Here is a 20,927-nt window from a genome sequence, read left to right on the forward strand (position 1 = left end):
TGGACACTGTTTGAAATTATTTCAAAACAGAATCATTGAAATTCTGCCTTACAGTTACATTACTGATGTGGAGTTATTAAAAATAGACCCCTTCAGACATCATAAGTGAGCTACAAGCGGACGGTTCACTGTACGACTCACAGGCAATCTGTCAGGAGGTCTATCATGGCTGCCTAAGTGGCAGGTGCCAGATTAACTCCGCTTTAGTCTCAAATCCTGGGTAGCCCCATTCCCCAGGTGGGTAAACAGTCTGAGCGAGAGAAAGCACCCTGAGCAGCAAACAGACCACTATGTGGTGGTGGTAACCACTGGTGCATAGTTCACCCAACAGAGCTACAGCATGGCCCAGTTATGGGTTGTGAGAATCACACAGGAAACTAGTTAGATGAATCTTAAAGCAGTAGAAAGTGTTGCTCAGTTTAAAAATGCATTTACGTACATTGTGTAGCAAACTGCCTATGCAGTAGCAGGCCAGCATATTATGATTCCCCATAATATGGTAGTATTCATAATGAGTGCATGGTAGCTGAATGACTATGAAGTGATATAACATACAAATCACTTTTCAATATTCTGTCAAGTACTTAGATTTGCTCGACACATAGGGCCAAAATCTGCCCTGGTTTCAGGGGGAACAGATATCATTGGCTTCACTGTAAATTGTGCACACTTACACCAGGCCTGAGTAGTGTGGGTTATCATCACGCAGCTTAACCTGGCATCTACCACCCACTCCCATTCTCTACCAGATAGTACCCCAAAACTGCCTTGGGCCCCAATCCTGAAATCCTTACACCAGAAAAACTCTCAATGAAATTAACAGAAATTGGGCCTGAGTATGGTCTGCAGGCTTGAGCCTCTGGCGGTTTGCTGCATGGCTGGCAGATCTAGCTATCTGTGGTATTTACATGGCCTCCATCATCATGGTATCTGAGCACCTCACAAGCTTTAATGCATTGCTCCTCACAACACCCGACAGCTAGGGCAGTGCTATTATCCCCATTTTACAGATGGGGAACTGAGGCACAGAAAGACTAAGGCCCAGATCCCCAAAGATACTTAGGCAGCTAACTTCCACTAATTTCCATTTGAAATCTTTGGGGATCTGGGCCTATATGACTTGCCTAAAGTCATAGAGATAATTGTGGAAGAGCAGATTTGAACTGAACCCAGGTCTCCAGCAAGCCCCCAACCACTGGGGCCCACCCTTCGTTTTTACTTCAGGAATAGTCAGGAGATTCAAGTCCTCTTGTCTTTCCATTAGTTTGCAGTTACCCACAACTGATCTAGGACAAGTATGTATTTCCAGAGCACAGCAGAGACAACTCCATTTCTGCTATCTTACCTGTTTCAGTCTTTACAACCAGAGACTCATGGGTTAACTCATGGCTGGCATTTAAAGGTCTCTGCACAGAATTATAGAATCAAAGAATTGTAGGACTGGAAGGGCCCTCGAGAGGTCTTCTAGTCCACTCCCCTGCACTCAGGGCAGGACTAAGTATTATCTAGATCATCCCTGACAGGTGATTGTCTAACCTGCCCTTAAAAATCTCCAGAGACAGAGATTCCACAATCTCCCTAGTCAATTTATTCCAGTGCTTAACTACTCTGACAGTTAGGAAGTTTTTCCTAATGTCCAACTGAAATGGCTCTTGCTACAATTTAAGCCCATTGCTTCTTGTCCTACTCCTTGTAACAACCTTTTATAAAAACTGTTATCTTGTGCCCTCTCAGTCTTCTCTTTTCCGGACTAAACAAACCCAATTTTTTCAATCTTCCCTCATTGGTCATGTTTTCTAGACCTTTAATCATTTTTGTTGTTCTTCTCTGGACTTTCTCCAGTTTGTCCACATCTTTTCCAAAATGTGGTGCCCAGAACCAGACACCGTACTCCAGTTGAGGCACAATCAGCGCGGAGTAGAGCGGAAGAATTATTTCGTGTGTTTTGCTTACAACACTCCTGCTAATACATCCCAGAATGATGTTCGCTTTTTTTGAAACAGGGTTACACTGTTGACTCATATTTAGCTTGTGATTCACTCTGACCTCCAGATCCTTTTCTACAGTACTCCTTTCTAGGTAGTCATTTCCCATTTTGTACGTGTGCAACTGATTGTTCCTTCCTAAATGGAGTACTTTGAGACATCTCAAGTCTCCTCCCAGCTTCTCATGTAATGCCAATGCCAACCGCTTCTCTGTTCTACTTCTCTTGTGTTTTAAAGACATCAGATACCCAGAGGAGGGGTGGGGGGAAGACATCTTTAAGTATTTGCCACCCTTTTAATGCAGGCAGAGGAGCTCCTGGGAGAAAAGCTATGACTTTCCAAACGGGGGGGGGGGGGGGGGAGGCGTGTTTAATTTGGCTTATTCCTTCAATGCATGAAAAAACTACAATCAGTTCCAGCACTAGCTGTTACCCTCCTCCCTAAACCCCAGACTTGGATTTAACTGAGCTTTAGGTGTCAGGGGAAATGAGTTGGGGATGGTTTCTAAGAGGGCCCAGAGGTCCATGCTCTGTAAAGTGAGAGGCTGAGACCAGGCACTGTAAGGAGAAGCATTCTGCCAGTCCACCTCAATGCTGACCTGGGTCAAACCTGAGGGTCCAGCTAAATGATGTGAAAAGACCATGAGGTGCATTACACTGGCTCAAACTATTTGTTCATCCATTCCATTACCCTGCCTCCGGCAGTGACAAGTATCTGAGGCCTCTGCAGCATAAACCTAATATCCAGTGGGACCCATTACATTATCTTTTTATTATAAATTGTTTATATTGCTATAGCACCTTCTGACCAAAGGTCATACCACACTTTATGAACACTGTTTAATTTAGCCTCTCAATCCTTCTGTGAGGTAGCGTGGGCTCATTATCCCATTTGTACCAATGAGGAAACTGGTTCAAAGAGGTTTTGTTTAGACACTACACTGATGAGTTCATTAGATTAGACAGATGATTTGCCCAATGTCAGAGGACGTCTGTGGCAGAGCTGGCATTAGAATCCAAGTCCCCCAGGTCCCATGCCTGTGCCACAAGCCCATGCTCAGCGATCTCTTCATCTCTGAATTCCTGAAGAGCACTACGGACCTAATGGAAAATAAATACGAGATAGAAATATCAGAACTGAGGCTTCCAGCCAGAAGGGAAGAACTCGGAGAGGCTCCCACTGGAACAACTGCAGAAGGTGATCCTGGGTATAAATCCTGTGGCCTTCATGGATCCTGCACCGTGTGTGGAGCTGCCAGAGACATAGCCACCATGTCTGGAATAGGAGCCATCCACAGAATAGATAGCGCATCAGAGGAGTAGATCCTGCAGCAGCTTTGGAGAGCGCTGCTACTGGGGCAGCAGAGCCACCCTGACAAGAGAGAAATCATTGCTGCATAGTTCTGGGATGCTCGTTTGGTAGGGAGAGGAGGGCAGGGCTCTGTGCTGGTGGCCCACTTCACAGTTTTGTCCGTGAGCAGCCACCCTCTCTCTTTCCCTTCATAGTAGCATCGGCGAGGGGGCAGCACTCTAGCCTGAGGAGATACCATCCAGAGGCAAGGAGACTTCAAAAAGGCCAGGTCTCTTCTCTCCCTCGCCACCCACAGCAGGGCCAGGGCTAGGACCGGCAGACAGCAACTCAGGGAGTTGACATGGAGCATAACTGGTGAGAAGTCATTGAGATTTTCAAAATTCCTCCCCTGTTAATGATCTCAGGTATTATTAGAGCCATAGATAAGGACACCTTAGAGCAACAAGTATTATTTTTACCCCAAAAATATCCCCTTTCATACTCTCTCTTTGAGCCAAGTTAAGAGTATAACTGTTCCGACTTACCCATTGGTAGAGATTTCCCACCTTTGATTTCTTAGAACCCAGATCTGGGCAGACAGCAGCTGCCTCCATTTTTGCAAAGATCTGGAAGACTTCCTCATCTCTGCCATCTCTGATTTCTTTTAAGTATTATTCCTTTGACTTGTCTGCCTTGTGGCTGTATTTCCTATGAACATGAGTGATGGTAAAACCTTTTCTGGCAGAGCAGAATGTATGCTCTTGTATCCTTTATATGTCTGTCTGTCTTTGTTACAAATTAAAGCATACTTGCTAATATAGGGCCTGATTCAAAGCCTATCCAAGTAATGAAATCAGTGGAAAGACCTATTAATATCAATGAGCTTTGGATTAGGTCCATATTGAATATGTATGGATCTGGCTCTGAATTCTCCCAAAGTTTTGGGGTGTTTGGATCTTGGCACATCTCTCCATCTGTCTTCCCCTCAAAATATGACAATAAAAATTTCCCTTAAGTAAATGCAAAGTGAAATGGAGAGTTTTGTGTATCTCCAAAACCTCACATCCAAACACCTCAAAACTTTGGAAGAATTCAAAGTTAGCTCCTAATTTTGCAGCTCTGATTTGTTCTTATAGGTGTGGAACTTAAACTCCCACAGGGAGATTCCACACCTATAGGAAGAGCTGAATATTCAAGTCCAGACCCACCCTGCAAGACTGAAAGTAGAATGTTGGCCTCAAACAGCGTTTCCATTCCAAAGAGAGGTGTCCTTCTGGAAATCCAGGCAACCTTGCTGGTTGCAGCACCTTTTCCAATATGGAAGTACCTCAAGAGCTTGTTCCTTCTTTTTGAGCCTTCTGTTCTTGACCATGTGATCCAATAAATCATGCTCTTCATCATCTGAGAACACTAAGTCTTTTGTTTCACAGTTTGCCTCACGAGGCTTTTCACACGCATCATCCATGTCTACCTCAACCACTTACAACAGCATTTTTAAATCTACATGGTGAAAACAAAGGATAAGGAAGGTCAGTGGTGGCTTCTGCTGTTCATTTCACTAATCCCACCCCAAAGCCATGCCTCTTCCAGAGATTAATAGAAATGGGGTTCATATATCACACTCTAGTAACAGTGGTTGCAGTGTCAGAAACCAAAGTGGCTCCAGCTTATGGTGTGTTTATTAGCTGTGTTGGACTTTTTAAATGCAATTTAGACTAATTTAACAGCCCATCTGATGTTATGTAGATTCCATAAACAGTTGGTTTTAATCATATTTGGATCACAGATCAGTGAAACGGCTAATCACTCAAGAAAAACCATTCTGGCACCATACTGATCTGAACAAATACACCAAGGGAACATTTTCACCTCAGCAAAAAAACAAAACAAAAAAAACCAAACTTGTAACTGAACTTGAGGAGTTACTTATATCTCCTCTTGCATTGGCCACTTTGGCTGTGTTCACACTACAGAACCGAGGCATTCCGGGGTGAATTAGTATGGCTGCACTAGTATAAGCAGTAATGGTTCAATATGCCCCATCCCTGACATGCTGCCTTGTGTTCTGAACTGCTACAGTTTTGCCTCATGTTTAATGCTCTTCTAACTCCGTTCAGATGCATTTCTCTCAGGACATCTACTCCACAGTTCCTGGTACTGCTTCCAGAAAGGAGTGGCTGCTGGGAGATTGCCAAAGCCACTCTGACTATAATCAGACCTCACTGATGTAACTGAATTTGGCCCGCTGTGTGCAGATTGCAAATGCTTGTTTAATAGTTAATGTCTGTGCAGCATTTTGAACTTTTTAAGTGCTATTATATGGAGGCAGTTTGAGTCATTAACCGTACTGGCAGATTGTGGTCCAAAGTTGGTATAGTGTATCCAGACAGTTAAATTAGAAGATATTTTTAATTGGTAGTACAAAGTATGAATCAATGAAATGGTACCTAGCTCCAACTAAACCTCCTACCCCTCTGCAGACAATTTGCTACGGTGCTTTTATAGTTAAATTGATGGCTTATATCTTTTCCATTCTGAATTGTTGTGGGCCTGGAAGCTTTTGCTGCTTGTACAAATATTACTGACAATCACTGGCTCAAGGTCCAGTTAAACTATAGATTTTTTATAATAATCTAGGACAGCATAAAAATAGCAATTTCTACCTCTCAGACTGGCGATAAGTGCACAAATGTGATAATAAGAGGATCTTTAAATTCCTGATAAGTATACGTAGCATTTTAAGTCTTCAAAGTACTCAACAAATCAATTGCCATGAGTTACATAAGTATTACTCAAAAAGAAAAGGAGGACTTGTGGCACCTTAGATCACGAAAGCTTATGCTCAAATAAATTGGTTAGTCTCTAAGGTGCCACAAGTCCTCCTGTTCTTTTTGCGGATACAGACTAACAGGGCTGCTCCTCTGAAACCTGTCATAAGTATTACTATTACAGCTGAGTGACACCTTTTTTCCCCTTAGGAAAATGCATTTTTCACAGCCCAGAACTATTTGTTGAATTTGGGACTATTTCAAAGTGTTTCATTTTGACTTTTCAATGCAAAAACAACATTTCCATTTCAAATTTAGCCAATTTTTTTTAAAGGTGAAAAACACCCTAAATGGCTGAATTTTAACAAAAACTCGAACACCCTCAACCCCCGCATTTGGAGTCAACGTTATGGTCAACCTGAAACAAAATAAAAAACAAAAATTGTTTCAGCCAATTAGAAACAAAAAGTTTTCAGGTTCTGCAATTAGACAAAAAAAAAATTGAAAAAAAAATTGATCCAGTTTGAATCAAACCCCAAACCAAAAATCCATTATTCACTCAGCTCTAACACTCCCCTTATTATACAGATGGTGAGAGTAAGGGCTTGTCTACACTGGCACTTTACAGCCCTGCAACTTTCTCGCTCAGGGGTGTGAAAAAACACACCCCTGAGCGCTGCAAGTTTCAGTGCTGTAACATGCCAGTATAGATAGTGTACCAGCGCTGGGAGCTGGGAGCTACTCCCCTTGTGAAGGTGGGTTTTTTTTTATAGCTCAGAGCCTATGGCCCTGTCCATTGCCTGTTGAAATAAACTAATAGCTCCTGAATGTCATGATCTTAGTCCACTAGACCAGGCCGCCTCTACACATACTAGGCCATAGTATCCTTAAACCACTAGATCCTGCTGCCTATATCAATTTATCTGTCATCTCAATAGCTAGGTCGGACTATGGCCTCTAGTGGTTTTCAGTAAGTGCAGTAAACGTCTGTTTTCCCAGCAATGTCAAGCAGTGTCGAAAAATGTTAAAACAGAGAGGCCAGGGACAATGCTGATTTCAGGTTTTACAGATGATGACAGTTCTAAAAAAAAGTGTGGGAAAGTATTCTCTCAATCACATTATAAATAAGTCTGGGTACATTTCATTTTCATTGTACAGCATTTTTTTCTGACACCTGGAAAATGATATTTTGAGGAAGAGCTCAGTTTTACTTCATGTTGTTAAGAGAGCATGCAAGATGCCACACTGGTATTAATCACTTAGCCACCATAATTGCTCAAAAACACAGTTTATATGCGGGCTCTGTTTACAGCTGTGTTTTAAGTTCACTGCGAGACGCAGAATCTCTGAAGAGAAGCACTTCAAGTGGGTGCCCTTATTAGAACAAAAAACACATTACTGTACAGTAATGGTTCAAACTATCTCAGTCACTCCAGTAGCAATATGGAAGACTGTAGCGATATTAAATATCTATGATTCCACAGTATCAGCCAATGAGCTATTTCCTATATGGTGACATAGTTCTCAAAATCACTACTGAAGAACTTGAAGTGTAGTCTTCCGGATGGAGACAGGTTCAGTGGAATAATGGCTGACCTATCTCTAAAGCACTGCCTTCCTTTAACAGAAATGTAAGGACTGTAGGGAGCTAGACTACTACAAACTAGACAGAAATAACATTTTGCCCACCTATATATAGCATCTCCCATCTGAAAGTCCTGTGTACATGTAACCCACACACCTTTTGGGTGTGGTGTTCTGTCCCATCTAGTGGCAGCCGAGACCACTTAGAGAGAGATTAATGAGTTTGCTCTATAGCCTTAGCTAAGGAGCATATGGCTTTTAGCTCATGGAGTAGAGGCTCATGCATTTAGCTCCAGAAGTCCCAGGTTCGATCCTGATGACTGGGGTCTGTCAGTGTTACACAAACATTAATAAAGCCTCTCAGAGGGGGATATTCTCACTTTATAGCTAGGGAAACTGAAGTATAGGGAGGGGAAGGGATGGACTTGCCCCAGGTCACACAGTGAGTCAACTAGGGATAGAATTCATGTCTCCTGTCACCCCATTGTCTGTTTTAGCCATAAGACCATGCTTCCTCCTAAACTGCTTGGGCCTTAAACAAACCTTGCATTAGGAGGAACCCAAATGTTACTGAACTTGTTTGTAGTCTTGCCATAGGGAAGCCTCTGAAAACAGGCAACTCCTGTAGCTGCGGGGTCATCACAGAAGGTTGGCCATGCTTTGGGAAACTAATTTTCAATTTTTATTATATAACATCCTAGCACATGAGGACAATATCCTGCAGGCCTTACTTGAGCAAAATTCCCATTAACTTCAAAGAAATGATAAGATTTGGTCCTTAAGCCCTGTCTATACTGTGGAAACATTCTAACTGGTTTTAAAACAGATTAAAACTGGTCTAAGAACGACAGTGTACGGTGAGTTTGAGGCAGTTTAAAGCAGTCTGATTGATTGTTTCCTGTTCAGTAAAAAAGGGTCAGGCTGCCTTAAACCACCTATAACTGGGTCTATATTATGGCGCTAGTCATTTTTAGAATCAGTTTAACTGAACCAGTTTTAGAACCGGTTAAAATATTTCCCCATTGTGAGCAAGCCCAGTTTCTACCCACTCCCAAAGAAATTATAATCTTTTGTCTTGTACCCCAGCTGCACTATTTTTAGAGAAACGCAACAATGGTTAAACAAGTAAAATAATGCAACTCAAGCCATGTGCTGCCAAACATGGACAATGACATTCCCTTGGACAGGGAGTCAACAAGCGGTGTTGTTGAGGAATTACCTAGACTATCCAGCAGAATCAGTAAACAGGCTACAGAACCACACGCAACTAAAACCAAAAATGCACAGAAACATCTTGGGTGGCACGTAATAGAGGCTGGGGAATGCTAAAGCTCCCCAGACCTCGCGCTGCCAGTGGGCAGGCAGTGGCAGATTTGAGGCCCCCAGGAAAATCTCCTCCTGCCACACCCGCAGGGCTGGAGGAGCTCTTGCTCCCTGCCGCGGCCAGTCTCAGGGCCTCAGTGGTAGGGAGGGGGGCAGAAGCAAGTGGGGGGCAGGGTGTCTGAGGGGAAAGAGGCGGAGTGGGGGTGGAACGGAGACAGGACCGCAGGGGAAGGTACAGAATGGGGTGGGGTCCTGGGCGGGGCTGCGGGTGGAAGAGGCCAAACAGGGCAGGGTCTCCAGGCTTAGAGCTCCAGTTAGGACCGAGAGCTCTGCCATGGTCCCAGCTGAGGCTGAGAGCTTGACTCTGGCCAGGGATGCAGCAGGGCCACAGAGCTCCGGTCTTGGGGCCACAGGGGGAGTGGGGGATGGACCAAGCAGGGGGCGGGGCTTGGAGGGAAGAGGTGGAGCAGAGGCGGAATGGGGGTGAGGCTGTGGGGGAAGCGGCAGAATGTGGTGGGGCCATGGATGGGGCCGCAGGCGGAACGAGGAAGGGGCTCTGGGCTCAGAGCTCCAGCTCGGGCCGAGAGCTCCGCTGCGGTCCCAGCCGAGGCTGAGAGCTTGACCCCAGGCAGGGCCGAGCTCTCAGCGCCCCTCCCCTGGTCCTGACTGAGTTCTCTGCCCCCTCCCATCCCACCCTGGCCGGGGCCACGGAGAGGCTGAGAGCAGCGAGCGGGTGCGTGGCCTCAGAGGGGGAACGGTGGCCAAAAGAGGCAGAGCAGGGGGCTAGCTGCTCCTCAGGGAAGTTTCACCCGCCGCCCGAGGAAACATGCAAACTTTACATGATCAAATGCGCTCAACCCCTTATCCCTAAAGCCAGCATTTCACCAGACAACAGAAGACACAGGGAAGGGACCAACAGCCCTGCCAATCTGTGAGAGAATCACACCTTTCTTTGGCTCACATTGCTGCTATTTTCTCTCTCTCTTTTGAATTTGGTGCTGGTACATAAATGCCAGATGGGCAGCCTGTCCCCAGGACTGGTACTCCATGAGTAGCAGCTGCAGTGCTCCACCAGCGTGGTGCCTTTACCCTGCCCTGCAGGCACCTCTCTAGAAGCCTGAGGGTTCAGTCTCCAGCTGTTTTAGTCCTTTACCTCTCTTTGCCGACGGCCAATTAACTCTGTTGATGATGGTGATTTTGCTAGATGGGCACTTGTCCCCCAGGAATTGGACTGAGACCCTCCAACTCACTTCATAGAAGCCACCAAAAACCTGCCAGACTTTAGCCACTTGTGTTCTGCTAGCAACCTGGACTCCAGGAGGGAGGGGAGGGGGGGACAATGACTGTCTAAACCGCCCTACTCTGTGGATTTTGGACCCAGGAAGTACCTTCCATGGAATCCAGAGTGGAGGGATAGGAGGTGCCATGGAGGTGACTGATCCCACACCCTCTGCAGTGCAGCAGGGAGGAGATCCGTGTACAGGGCGTCGCCTCCGAACACAGACGGGGAGAGCAGTATTCTGCAGTTGTGGTCCAACACGGCACAGCATACACTAGTTCCATAGCAGGGCTGTTACTGAAGAAGGGCTGCCAACAAGAGTGTCAATTAGTGTCAGCTGTAGGGATGGTTTCTGTGGCCATGACGGTGGAGAAGAGAAATGGATAATGGCGATGGAGGTAAATTCTCTAAACCAGGTTTTGCTGCAGGAGAAACTAAGAATAAACAGGGAACTTTGTACTTCATGCTAAGGGCACTAGCCTGACCAATAAACAACATGTGCAATAAGCAACTGGGAAAAGATACTGAGGCAAAGAGCATATTGACGAGTCCCAGAGATAGCTCGATTTGTTTCAGGAGAAGGAGTGGATTGAAGGATATAGAAATACATTGGGACTGACATGCTCTTTGAAAGGGAGGGCACGTGTGGCTGGGTGACCTTTTCGTGCTTCCTAAAATGTTTTATTATGATCTGAAGCTTTGGTGCAGGATTTTAGATCATCAGCACCCATTCCCCTACCAGCTGCTCTAGCACAGAGCATTTCTGTAGAGACTGGAGGAACAGCCTATAGTCTGGCCACTGTAAGTGTTTCCCAGACCGGTCAGCAGGTGGCTGTATCTGAGCAACAGTGGCCAGCCAAATCCCTCCACCTCCCTCACTGATTCCAGCACATCTGCTCTGAGACATGCTTAGGGCCACACGTCAGCCTGAACTACATGGGTGTGGATGGGGTCTTGGCCTGTCGCACTTACTCCTGCGCATCTCCAAGCAGACGCACAGGAATTGCTCTGGGAAGCAGCATCGCATGGCACGTGAGAGAGACTGGAGCATTCCACATGCACCTGGATGAATTCTATGGCTCAGCTCCCAGAGCTGAGACTGCTGCCATGATTACAATAATTATAAGCCCATCATATACAGGGGTGTCTCCCCTCAGGCTGCGATGATCACCAAGCCAAGTCTGAGGGCTTTAATTCGCTCAGACGGAAACAACATTCAGCAGCACACTGAGGCTCGATGCTTCAGACATTTAAAATTAGACCAAGCAAAGCACTTAGACCCGGGTCCTCAAAGGTATTAAGGTACCTAACTCCTACCGAAATCAGTGGGAGTTAGGCACCCAAATATCTTTGAGGATTTGGGCCTAAAATCCCGATTGTAAAAAGCACTTACGTACATGCTTAAGTATTTTGCTGAGTCCGGGCCTAAGCTAGCAGAGAACAATTCTGTACTTACTGACAAGGAGATGGAGAACATGACCTAATAGGTTGTGGTCATCTCTAATGCCTATGATTTGATGTAGGCTGGTAAATCCTCCTTGAGAAAGGACTAAACCCATTGTGCAGCACCAAAGGAGCTTTCGTAGCAGAGCACTTGCTCAGCAATTGCTGCATTATGGACAGGACTCTGTTCTCCTCTACACTTGTGAAAATCCAGAGTAATCTCAATGGATTTACACCAGTATAGCAGAGATCAGAACCTGGTCCCATATGTGATTGGTGGATGAGCAAAGGACTCATTTTGCCTAATGACATGATCGCCTTGCTGATTAAATTCCCCTAGGAGAATAGGATAGTTCAGAGTCACATATTGTATCGGTCACATGTTAGAGATCATATTACTATAATGCAAGACAAGGTCACACAAAAGCAAAATCTCATCTTCTTTGCTGTGGGTCACTCATCTTACTTCTTCCATATTAGTTAATGAGTCAATGAAAGCATTGGAGCTCAATCCCTTTTCATTCATTAGATTCAAAAGGTATTCATTTCCAGAAGGTAACTGGACAAATTACATGTCTCACAGCAACTGTTTCTTTGCCAAACCAAGAAGCTAAGTATAGCCACCCCCACACACTGTACAGCAATCATAATAACAAAGGGTATCAGGAGGGTCATCTTTTCAAAACATAAGTCAGGCTCAATATTAATCAGGCAAACAAGTCTAGTCACATCATCAACGGAGTCATCAGTTAATGAAAACACATCCCACAAATGATTAAGGCGTTAAATGCAAGGAGAAAGCTAGTCTATTCTAAATAGCTCAGATGAAAAGTCATGCAAAGCTGTAACACTTACATCAGAGTCCCACAATAGTCACATAGAGAAAAGAAAAGAACAAACTTTTAGGGAAAACATTTGTAGAAAAATGGAACATTGTTGCAGAGCTCAGAAATCTTCTGCAGAGCTTCATCATCACTGCCTGTAACACCAGTGGTTAAACTGTAGTTTATTAAACTGAAATGCATGTTTTAACTCTCTCTTGTTAACATGCTTGGGCAGCAGACGTACATATTGACTTTCTATGTACATAACCTCCCATTCCCTGAATTAAGCAGGGTAAGGATTAAAATATTTTAAAAGCCTAGAGAAACTCATGAGTTGTAATTCCGAGGTAATGTACTCACGTTTGTGTTCCTGTATAGCATCCCTTTCAAATGTGGCCCAAAAGTTAGGGTTTGTAACAAGAGGCTTTAAAACAAACAAAAGAAAAAAAACCAACAACCCTGCAACCAGTAGACATTTTCTGTGGTTTTAAGTTCCACTGGAAATAGTTTTTGAAACAAATCAATATTTCCCTGTATTCTGCAAGTGCCAGAGAACCTATAAGTGAAACTGACTAGGAACAAAAGTAAAACTGACTAAGCTATTTAATTGTCCTAACTCAAAAATGCAAACAAACAGCATACATGTGAAAAGTCAATTAGATTTTAAAAATTCTTTCCATTTCAGTAATCTCAGGTGTAATTTGTAACATGCTAAAAATAAGGATTTGGGCATATTTGTAACATACTAGCACATGATTGGTTAAAAATGCACAATTTGGTGAATGTGCCTTTAAGATCATGATCAGCTGTATCCTAAGAACCCTGCCACTGGTTGTACATGACATGTCTCCCTGCCTTGTGGGGACACACCAGAAAACATCCAACTTTATTTTACTGGGAGAGCTCCAGGAGCCGGCTTTACACGGCAACACATTGTGCATGACTAACTGAGTCTGCCAACCAAGTCTGGGATCCCGTGTTACAACTGCACAGTTGCTTTAAAGGAACACATTCTTGTATTGGTCATCCATTTGGGAGCACAACCCTCAGCCCTGCTCAGGCATATAGTCCCATTGGTCACGAACATCTTTAAGTTTCAGAGTAACAGCCGTGTTAGTCTGTCTTTGCAAAAAGAAAAGGAGTACTTGTGGCACCTTAGAGACTAACCAATTTATTTGAGCATGAGCTTTCGTGAGCTACAGCTCACTTCATCGGATGCAACATCTTTAAACATTTCTTACTGTTCCCAGTTTTTGATCAGTATTTTACTGATAAGGGTCCCTCACCAAAAGCACAGTGTTTGCTATCATAACAGCGCTCCTCACAGTTCTGCTTGTTAAATCTCTTTCAGATGTACTTATTCACTATCAGAATTGAAATTGCTCTTCTCATCAGTGCAAAGGTATCTATCTGATAAGATTGGTTGAGCTGAGAGTATTTAGTAAAAAAAAAAGCAGCTTTTATTTTAAAAGTGCAAATTCCAAGAAAGCTTGTTTAATATCCCATCAGGATTTGTGCATTTTCCAGATACAGCCAGCATCCAACAAACAAGCATGCATCACTGGGGATATTAATTTAACCCTTTCTGAAGATCCCAGAATGGAACCAAGTTGTGATTTCATAGTATCAATGTTCCCTGATGTTATAGCCTGATCTTTCAACAGGGCCTTAATATAGTAGAAGTAAATCAAATACTTCTTTAAAAGCCACTGGAGGGAACTTTGCCAGAAAAGGCATACCACTGAGTCAGAGTAAGAAAGGCTGACACAGGAACTGTCAAGAAGACACATTTTCATGTGTATTGTGGAACCCATTTACAATGGGCTTGGAGTTAGTGAAATTGTTCACAGAAAAGGAGGATGATTGTCCTGAATTATATCAGTACCCTGCAATGTGCAGATTGTGAGGCCAGTTAGAGTGAACAAACTGCATAATTAAGCTGTTCTGTGAAACAAACAGCTCCAGTATAAGAGGGTTCCACTGTAGTCTGATCCTGACAGATCTACTTGCTATCTGGAGTGATTCCAGTGTGTGCTTAGCCGACACTTTATTCTCTCTCTGAGGAAATCAAGGGGTTGTAGATTAATAAAAATGGGAAAATACATTCCATGACACCTGTAACCAGCTGCATGTCAACTCCTACTCCACTGAAGCCAATGGCAAAACCCTCATCTGCAGCAATGGGAACAGGACTTTGCCATAAATGTTCTGGCTCATGATACCTTTTCCTGGTTTTTTATTACTATTAATATCTGTTTCCTGAGTAATGTTTTGTGCTGTGAATGACATTCGTGGAGCATTATGCATGGAGCAGGAGCAGCAGATTGTTCCTGCAATGCTGTTTTCCAATAAAAATAATGGTTTTACATTTGGGGCAGGGACTGTTTTTTATTCTGTGTTTGTGTAGCGCCTAGCACAATGAAGTCCTGGTCCATACCTCGGCCTCTGAGACACTACATTCATATGAATAAATGAATGAATGATACAGGAGCAGGTTTCCATGAGAAAAACAATGGAGTCTTACTTGCACTTGCACTGATGCTATTGCTCCCATGGCTACAGCTGCACCATGGCTATAAAGTGGCCTCTAATTTTCCTAGTGTAGACAAGCTTTGTGTGCCTGCTTGTTTAAACAATAAACCCTTTGGGGCTGAGACTATATTTATTCTTGCATCTTGTACAGCATTGAACACAATGTGTGTGCTAAATGAGGATAAATATGTTATCGTAGCCCTGTCAGTCCCATGACATTAGAGAGACGAAGTGGGTGAGCTAATATCTTCTATTGAACCAACTTCTGTCAGAGAGAGAGACATGTTTTCGAGTTTACACAGAGATATTCAGGTCTGGGACAAGTACTCAGAGTGTCACAGATAAATACAAAAGGGAACAGATTGTTTAGTATAAGTAGGTAACACATATTTCAAGGGACCATTCAGTCCCTCCAGTCAGGGGAGAAAGTGGGAATGGAGGGTGTGGAGGGGGGAAAGGCAGCTGGGGGGGGGGTATTATTAGGTTACAGATTGTTGTAATAAGCCATAAATCCAGTGTCTCTATTCTGTCCATGATTTTTAGTGTCTAGAAAATTTATTAATTTAAGCTTCCAGGCTCGTCTTTTCAAAGTGTTGTGCAGGTTTCCTTTGAGGATGAGGATTGAGAGGTCAGATATAGAGTGATTGCTTTGTGAAAAGTGTTCACCCACAGGTGGTGTGGTGTGTTTGTTTTTTATCATTTTCCTGTGTGAGTTCGTTCAAAAGCGTAGTGACTGTCTGGTTTCAGCCACATAGTTGTTATTGGGGCATTTAGTGTACTGGATGAGGTACACCACATGTTGTGATAGGCATGTGTAGGACCCGTGGATCCAGAGAGAACCAGCTTTCAATACAGAAACACACCCCTTGTTGTCACTTACCACCCCCACTGGAACCCATTTGGGGTATCAAGCAACTACAACCCACACTTGATGGGGACCCATCCTGAAAGAAACCTTTCCCAAACCCCCTCTTCTGGCCTTCAAACAACACCCCCTCCCCTGCAACCTCTCCAAGCTCATTTTCAGAAGCAAACTCCCCACAGACCAGTACACACCAACGTAAGCCAGCACCAGACCCTGCCAGCAGGACAGATGCAAAACTCGCAGACATCTCTCCAGTGCTACAATGATCAAAACTCCCCACAACACACATTTCAAGATCCTGTGCCCTACACATGCCTATCACAACGTGTGGTGTACCTCATCCAGTGCACTAAATGCCCCAATAGCAACTATGTGGGTGAAACCAGACAGTCACTACGCTCTCCAATGAACTCAGAGAGGAAAATGATGAAAGACAAAACACACCATATCACCTGTGTGTTCCTCCCCGCCCCCCTCTCCTGCTGGTAATAGCTCACCTTAAGTGATCACTCTCATTACAGTGCGTATGGTAACACCCATTGTTTCATGTTCTCTATGTATATAAATCTCCCCACTGTATTTTCCACTGAATGCATCCGATGAAGTGAGCTATAGCTCATGAAAGCTTATGCTCAAATAAATTTGTTAGTCTCTAAGGTGCCACAAGTCCTCCTTTTCTTTTTGCGAATACAGACTAACACGGCTGCTACTCTGAAACCTGTCATTTGAAATAAGTGTTAATTAGTTGGCTAAACAATCCATGCCCCTCACCGCCCCTAGAGCTGGGGCCGGGAGCAGGGCTGTGGCTCCGGGAGGCGGGGACATGGACGGGGACAGGGGTAAGGCGGCTGGGATCCCACATGTGAGGTCAGTGGCTGGGCGGGACCCTGGGGCTGGCAGCAGAGCCCCCAGGCCCCCGGCAGCTGGGACCCCGCTTGCAGGGTCGGCGGCTGGGACGCTGCAGGTGAGCAGCACCCCAGGCCTGCAGCAAGACCTGGGGTGCAGGGCTGGTGGCCGAGCGGGACCGGCGGCTGAGCAGGACCAGGGGCCGGCAGTGGAGCCCCCAAGCAGTAGTGGGTCCAGTGGTCAGGACCCTGGGTGGCAGGGGCTTGGAGCCGGCGGTGGGACCCCAGGCGGACAACCTGGGGGTGCTGGAGCATCCCCCACACCGCTACTTCCCGAGCCTATGCAGCTCTGTGTAAGCTCCAAAGCTTGTCTCTCCCACCAACAGAAGTTGGTCAAATAAAAGATATGACCTCACCCACCTTGTCTCAAGGATAAATAACAGTGTAGAAAGACTTAGCATCTCTCAAGCTCTTGTACAGAGCTGGGTTGCTTTTCTCCCTGCTTTTTGCAGACTTGAGAAAATACACTCATCTAATTTACTCAGGGACCAGTTCACTATTGCTTTGGAGCCAGAGAAAGGGCAGCTTGTAGAGGCACAAGATGGAGCTTCAGCGTATTCTTACCAACATGCTCCCAGTGGCTGAATTATTTGTAAATGCTTATTTTGAATAAGAAAAGGAAAATCTTAAAGGCAGTGTGTAAAGTTTAACACAGGCCACACATGAACTCCTGGGTTTAATAACATGAATAACCCCCTTTCAGAGACTTAAGTAAGATTTCCTCATGGTAGTAAGCTCTATACCTGACAATGTTAAGGATTAAGCCCTTTTTTTATGAGAAACACTTCTGGATTCAAATCGATGTTGTCAGACAAGTTTATAGTCCAAAACTAGAGTTTCTTAAAGCAATAGGGGCACTTCTGAAATCTAATATGAATCGCTTTAAACAGTCTTTGTATGGTCCTGCAGTGTTGTTCACTCATTGCAAAACTGTACTAGTGCCTGAGAACCAGAAAATGAAACTGAACTTGAAAGAAAAGGGACAGTGACCAATTACCTGGTCCTGATGGCCAACCCTGACAGACAAAGGGGAGTCCTGTCCACCTGTGCCAAGTGTCTGTAAAAAGCTACCAGGTCAGAATCACCAGATCATGGAGCATTAATGTTGCAGGTAGGCAAATGGCTACACAAGAAGGCAGCAATGGAGAATCAGGCCCTGAGGCTGTGTGGGTGAGGGGAATGGGCCCTGTGGAAAGGAATGGCTGGAGAGGGTGTGGGAGCACTGCAACCCTTTGATCTTTGTGCTGTTGCATTTCCAGGGTGACAGAAGTGCACACAATAAACAATAAGTACAAAGACTGAAGAATACATTTAAAACCCCTTTCACTGCTAATTACCTAAGGTGCCATCAGCAAATAATACAGCAAGGATTTGTTTTTATTTACCTTTAGGTAATGTCCCTTGCAGCCCAACCCTCCATTCATGGCACACTCAAAACAAAGGACCTTTCCCTCCCACCAGGATAAAGAGCAAAGGGAAGGATATGACCTAGGTCTGGCAAGGAACTGATCTAATTGATGTGGTGCTGAAAACAGTGTTGACAGCCAACCCCCCAACTACAGGGCATGTCTACACTCCAGCTGCTACAGAGGCACGGCTACTGCTGAGACCCCAATGCTACCCTGCACACTACTGTGGATACCTCCCAGGAGCCCGAGACACAGCCCCGGGCGTGAAAAGTGAGGACAAGGAGGATGGGGGACATGTGACTGGGGGATCCAACTATGCCATGAACCAGGACCTGTTTGAGACTCCAGTGAAGTCTAGTCAGTCCCACCAGTCGAGCATAAGTGAGCCCGATGCTGGGGAAGGAACCTCGGGTAAGCGTGTAAATTTATTTCCCGTTACAGTGATGGCGTTTCCAACTTAGCAGGACACAGCTAATGACTTTTCATTAATCTGGAAGAGGTATATTACCACAAAGAGAGGTAGAGTTGTTATCTGCTTTTCTTTCCCTTGTAGAGTCAGGCAGGGGTCACATGTGGAGCAGTTCGTTTATGTACATAGGGATTGTCATAAACATACAGCTAAGGTAGCATAAAATCCCTCCTTTACCTGTAAGGGGTTAAGAAACTCAAATAACCTGGTTGACACCTGACCAAAGGGACCAATAAGAGAAGAAGATCCTTTCAAATCTGTGGGGGAGGTTTTTTTGTTTGTGCTCTCTTTGTTGTTCTCTCCGGGACAGAGAGGGACCAGGGCAGGAAAAACCATCTCCTAAAACCCTACCTAAAATAAGCATCTAGATTACAAAAATTGTAAGTAAAGCAAGGAAATGCATTAGATTATCTTTTGTTTTAGCTTGTGAATTTTCCCTATGCTAAGAGGGAGGTTTATTCTTGTTTTTGTAACTTTGAAGTTTTGCCTAGAGGGGAATCCTCTGTGTTTTTAAAATCTTATTACCCTGTAAAATTACCTTCCATCCTGATTTTACAGAGGTGCTTCTCTTATTTTTTTATTTATAATAAAGATCTGTTTTTAAGAATCTGATTGGTTTTTAGTGTCCTAAAAACCCAAGGGTCTGGTCTGTGCTCACCTTGTTTACCTATTTGGTTGGTATATTATTCTCAAGCCTCCCCAGGAAAGAGGGTGAAGGGACTTTGGGGGATATTTTGGGGAAACAGGAACTCCAAGTGGTCCTTTTCCTGAATCTTTGTCTAACTCACTTGGTGGTGGCAGTGATACAGTCCAAGGACAAGGAAGAATTTGTACCTTGGGGAAGTTTTTAACCTAAACTGGTAGAAATAAGCTTAGAGGGTCTTTCATGTGGGTCCCCACATCTGTACCCTAGAGTTCAGAGTGGGGAGGGAACCCTGACAGGGATGTCCCTTGAATCCTTGATGAAACATTCATGGAGGTACTCTGCAATCCTCTCCTGAAGGTTTCTAGGCATGGCTGCCTTATTTCTTCCTCTGTGGTAGGACACTTTCCCATGACAGTTAGCAATAACTTTGGTAGTCACCATTTCAGTAAAGAGGCTAGTGGCACATGGGCTCAGGCAGCTCTGGGACACCAGCAGCAGCTGTGCTCTCAGTGCCTTTGTTACCCTCAGGAGTGAGATATCAGCTAGAATCACCCCCAGTAGAAAATGATGCCGATATTCAGTGCCATTGCCCTATATTCACAGCTTCATGCAACCGAGCAATTCCGATCTCAGGCCATACTCACCAGGGCCAGTGCTGTGAGCAGAGGTGACACATGGGGGGGCATGAGGGGTGATGAGCCCACCCACCCCAGATTGGCTGCTTGGCTTGTACTGAGCACGCTCACCCAGACTGACCATGCTCAGTAACACTGCTGACGCTGGCTGCCCTCTCTCTGCCCCCCCACTATCACCAGGCACTGGTCATCTGTGGCTGTGAGTGGTGCCATGTACAAGCCCTCTGAAATAGAAGTGTCAATAACCATGTCTGGTTTAAAACTTTAGAGGAGCTAGGGACGGGAATTCTGATTCTTCACTTCTGCTGTGACAATACTGACAATGGTACCTCTGTGTGTTTTATCTGCAGCTGCTGTTGCTAAAGCCTTGAGGGATGCCCCCTCCACACCCGGGGTACACCTGAGCCCGATAAAGAGGAGAAAGAAGAGGACTCGAGATGACATGTTCAGTGAGATCCTACAAGCCAGTGCTGCATCAGACCATGACCAGGGGATCTGGAGGATGAATATTGCAAACTATATGGAGAAGGAAAGAGTGGACAGGAGAAAGGCCCAGGAGTCAGAGAGGGAGATGCACTGGAATATAATGGGGCTTCTCTGGCAGCAAACATGGATGCTGCAGACTCTTGTGGACTGTTAGGATAAAGATATTCAGGCCTGTCTGCAAAGGCCTGTACTTTAAGAATTTAGGGGTATTCTTATCACTTGGCTAGTTACAGAGGTATAAAAGAAAGAATCAAAATCACTGTCTGCTGGTGTAAGGGCCTTCTCTTACTGTGACAGTCTGAGGCCCTGTTCTTAGGCTAAGGCCTTTGGCTAAGCAGCAGAGGCAGCCATAAACTAGGAAGCGACCGGTCACATCCTCACATTCCAAACTAGTCACATTGAAAGAAGGTGCTATTGGGCTGTTAGGAAAACAATCCTGTCCTGATAATGCCTATCGCCTCCAGAGAAAGGGAAGTGCCTAGAA

At 44.9% G+C, this 20,927-nt stretch overlaps 1 protein-coding gene across 3 annotated transcripts in view; it reads right to left on the reverse strand.

Annotated features, from left to right (window-relative positions):
* The window catches only part of REEP1 (receptor accessory protein 1), a 102,186-nt gene that overhangs the window by 4,538 nt on the left and 76,721 nt on the right, over nt 1-20,927 (reverse strand). Inside the window, exon 8 of one of the 3 annotated variants that reach the window (XM_048849191.2) lies at nt 4,603-4,754. The exons of the other annotated variants lie outside the window; for them this stretch is intronic. Within the exon in view, the coding sequence (XP_048705148.1) occupies nt 4,603-4,754 (152 nt within the window). The remainder of the gene's footprint in view (nt 1-4,602; nt 4,755-20,927) is intronic. 3 annotated transcript variants of the gene reach the window in all.

This window comes from Caretta caretta, chromosome 4 (genome assembly GCF_965140235.1).
Source record: "Caretta caretta isolate rCarCar2 chromosome 4, rCarCar1.hap1, whole genome shotgun sequence".
NCBI classification, from domain to species: domain Eukaryota; kingdom Metazoa; phylum Chordata; order Testudines; family Cheloniidae; genus Caretta; species Caretta caretta.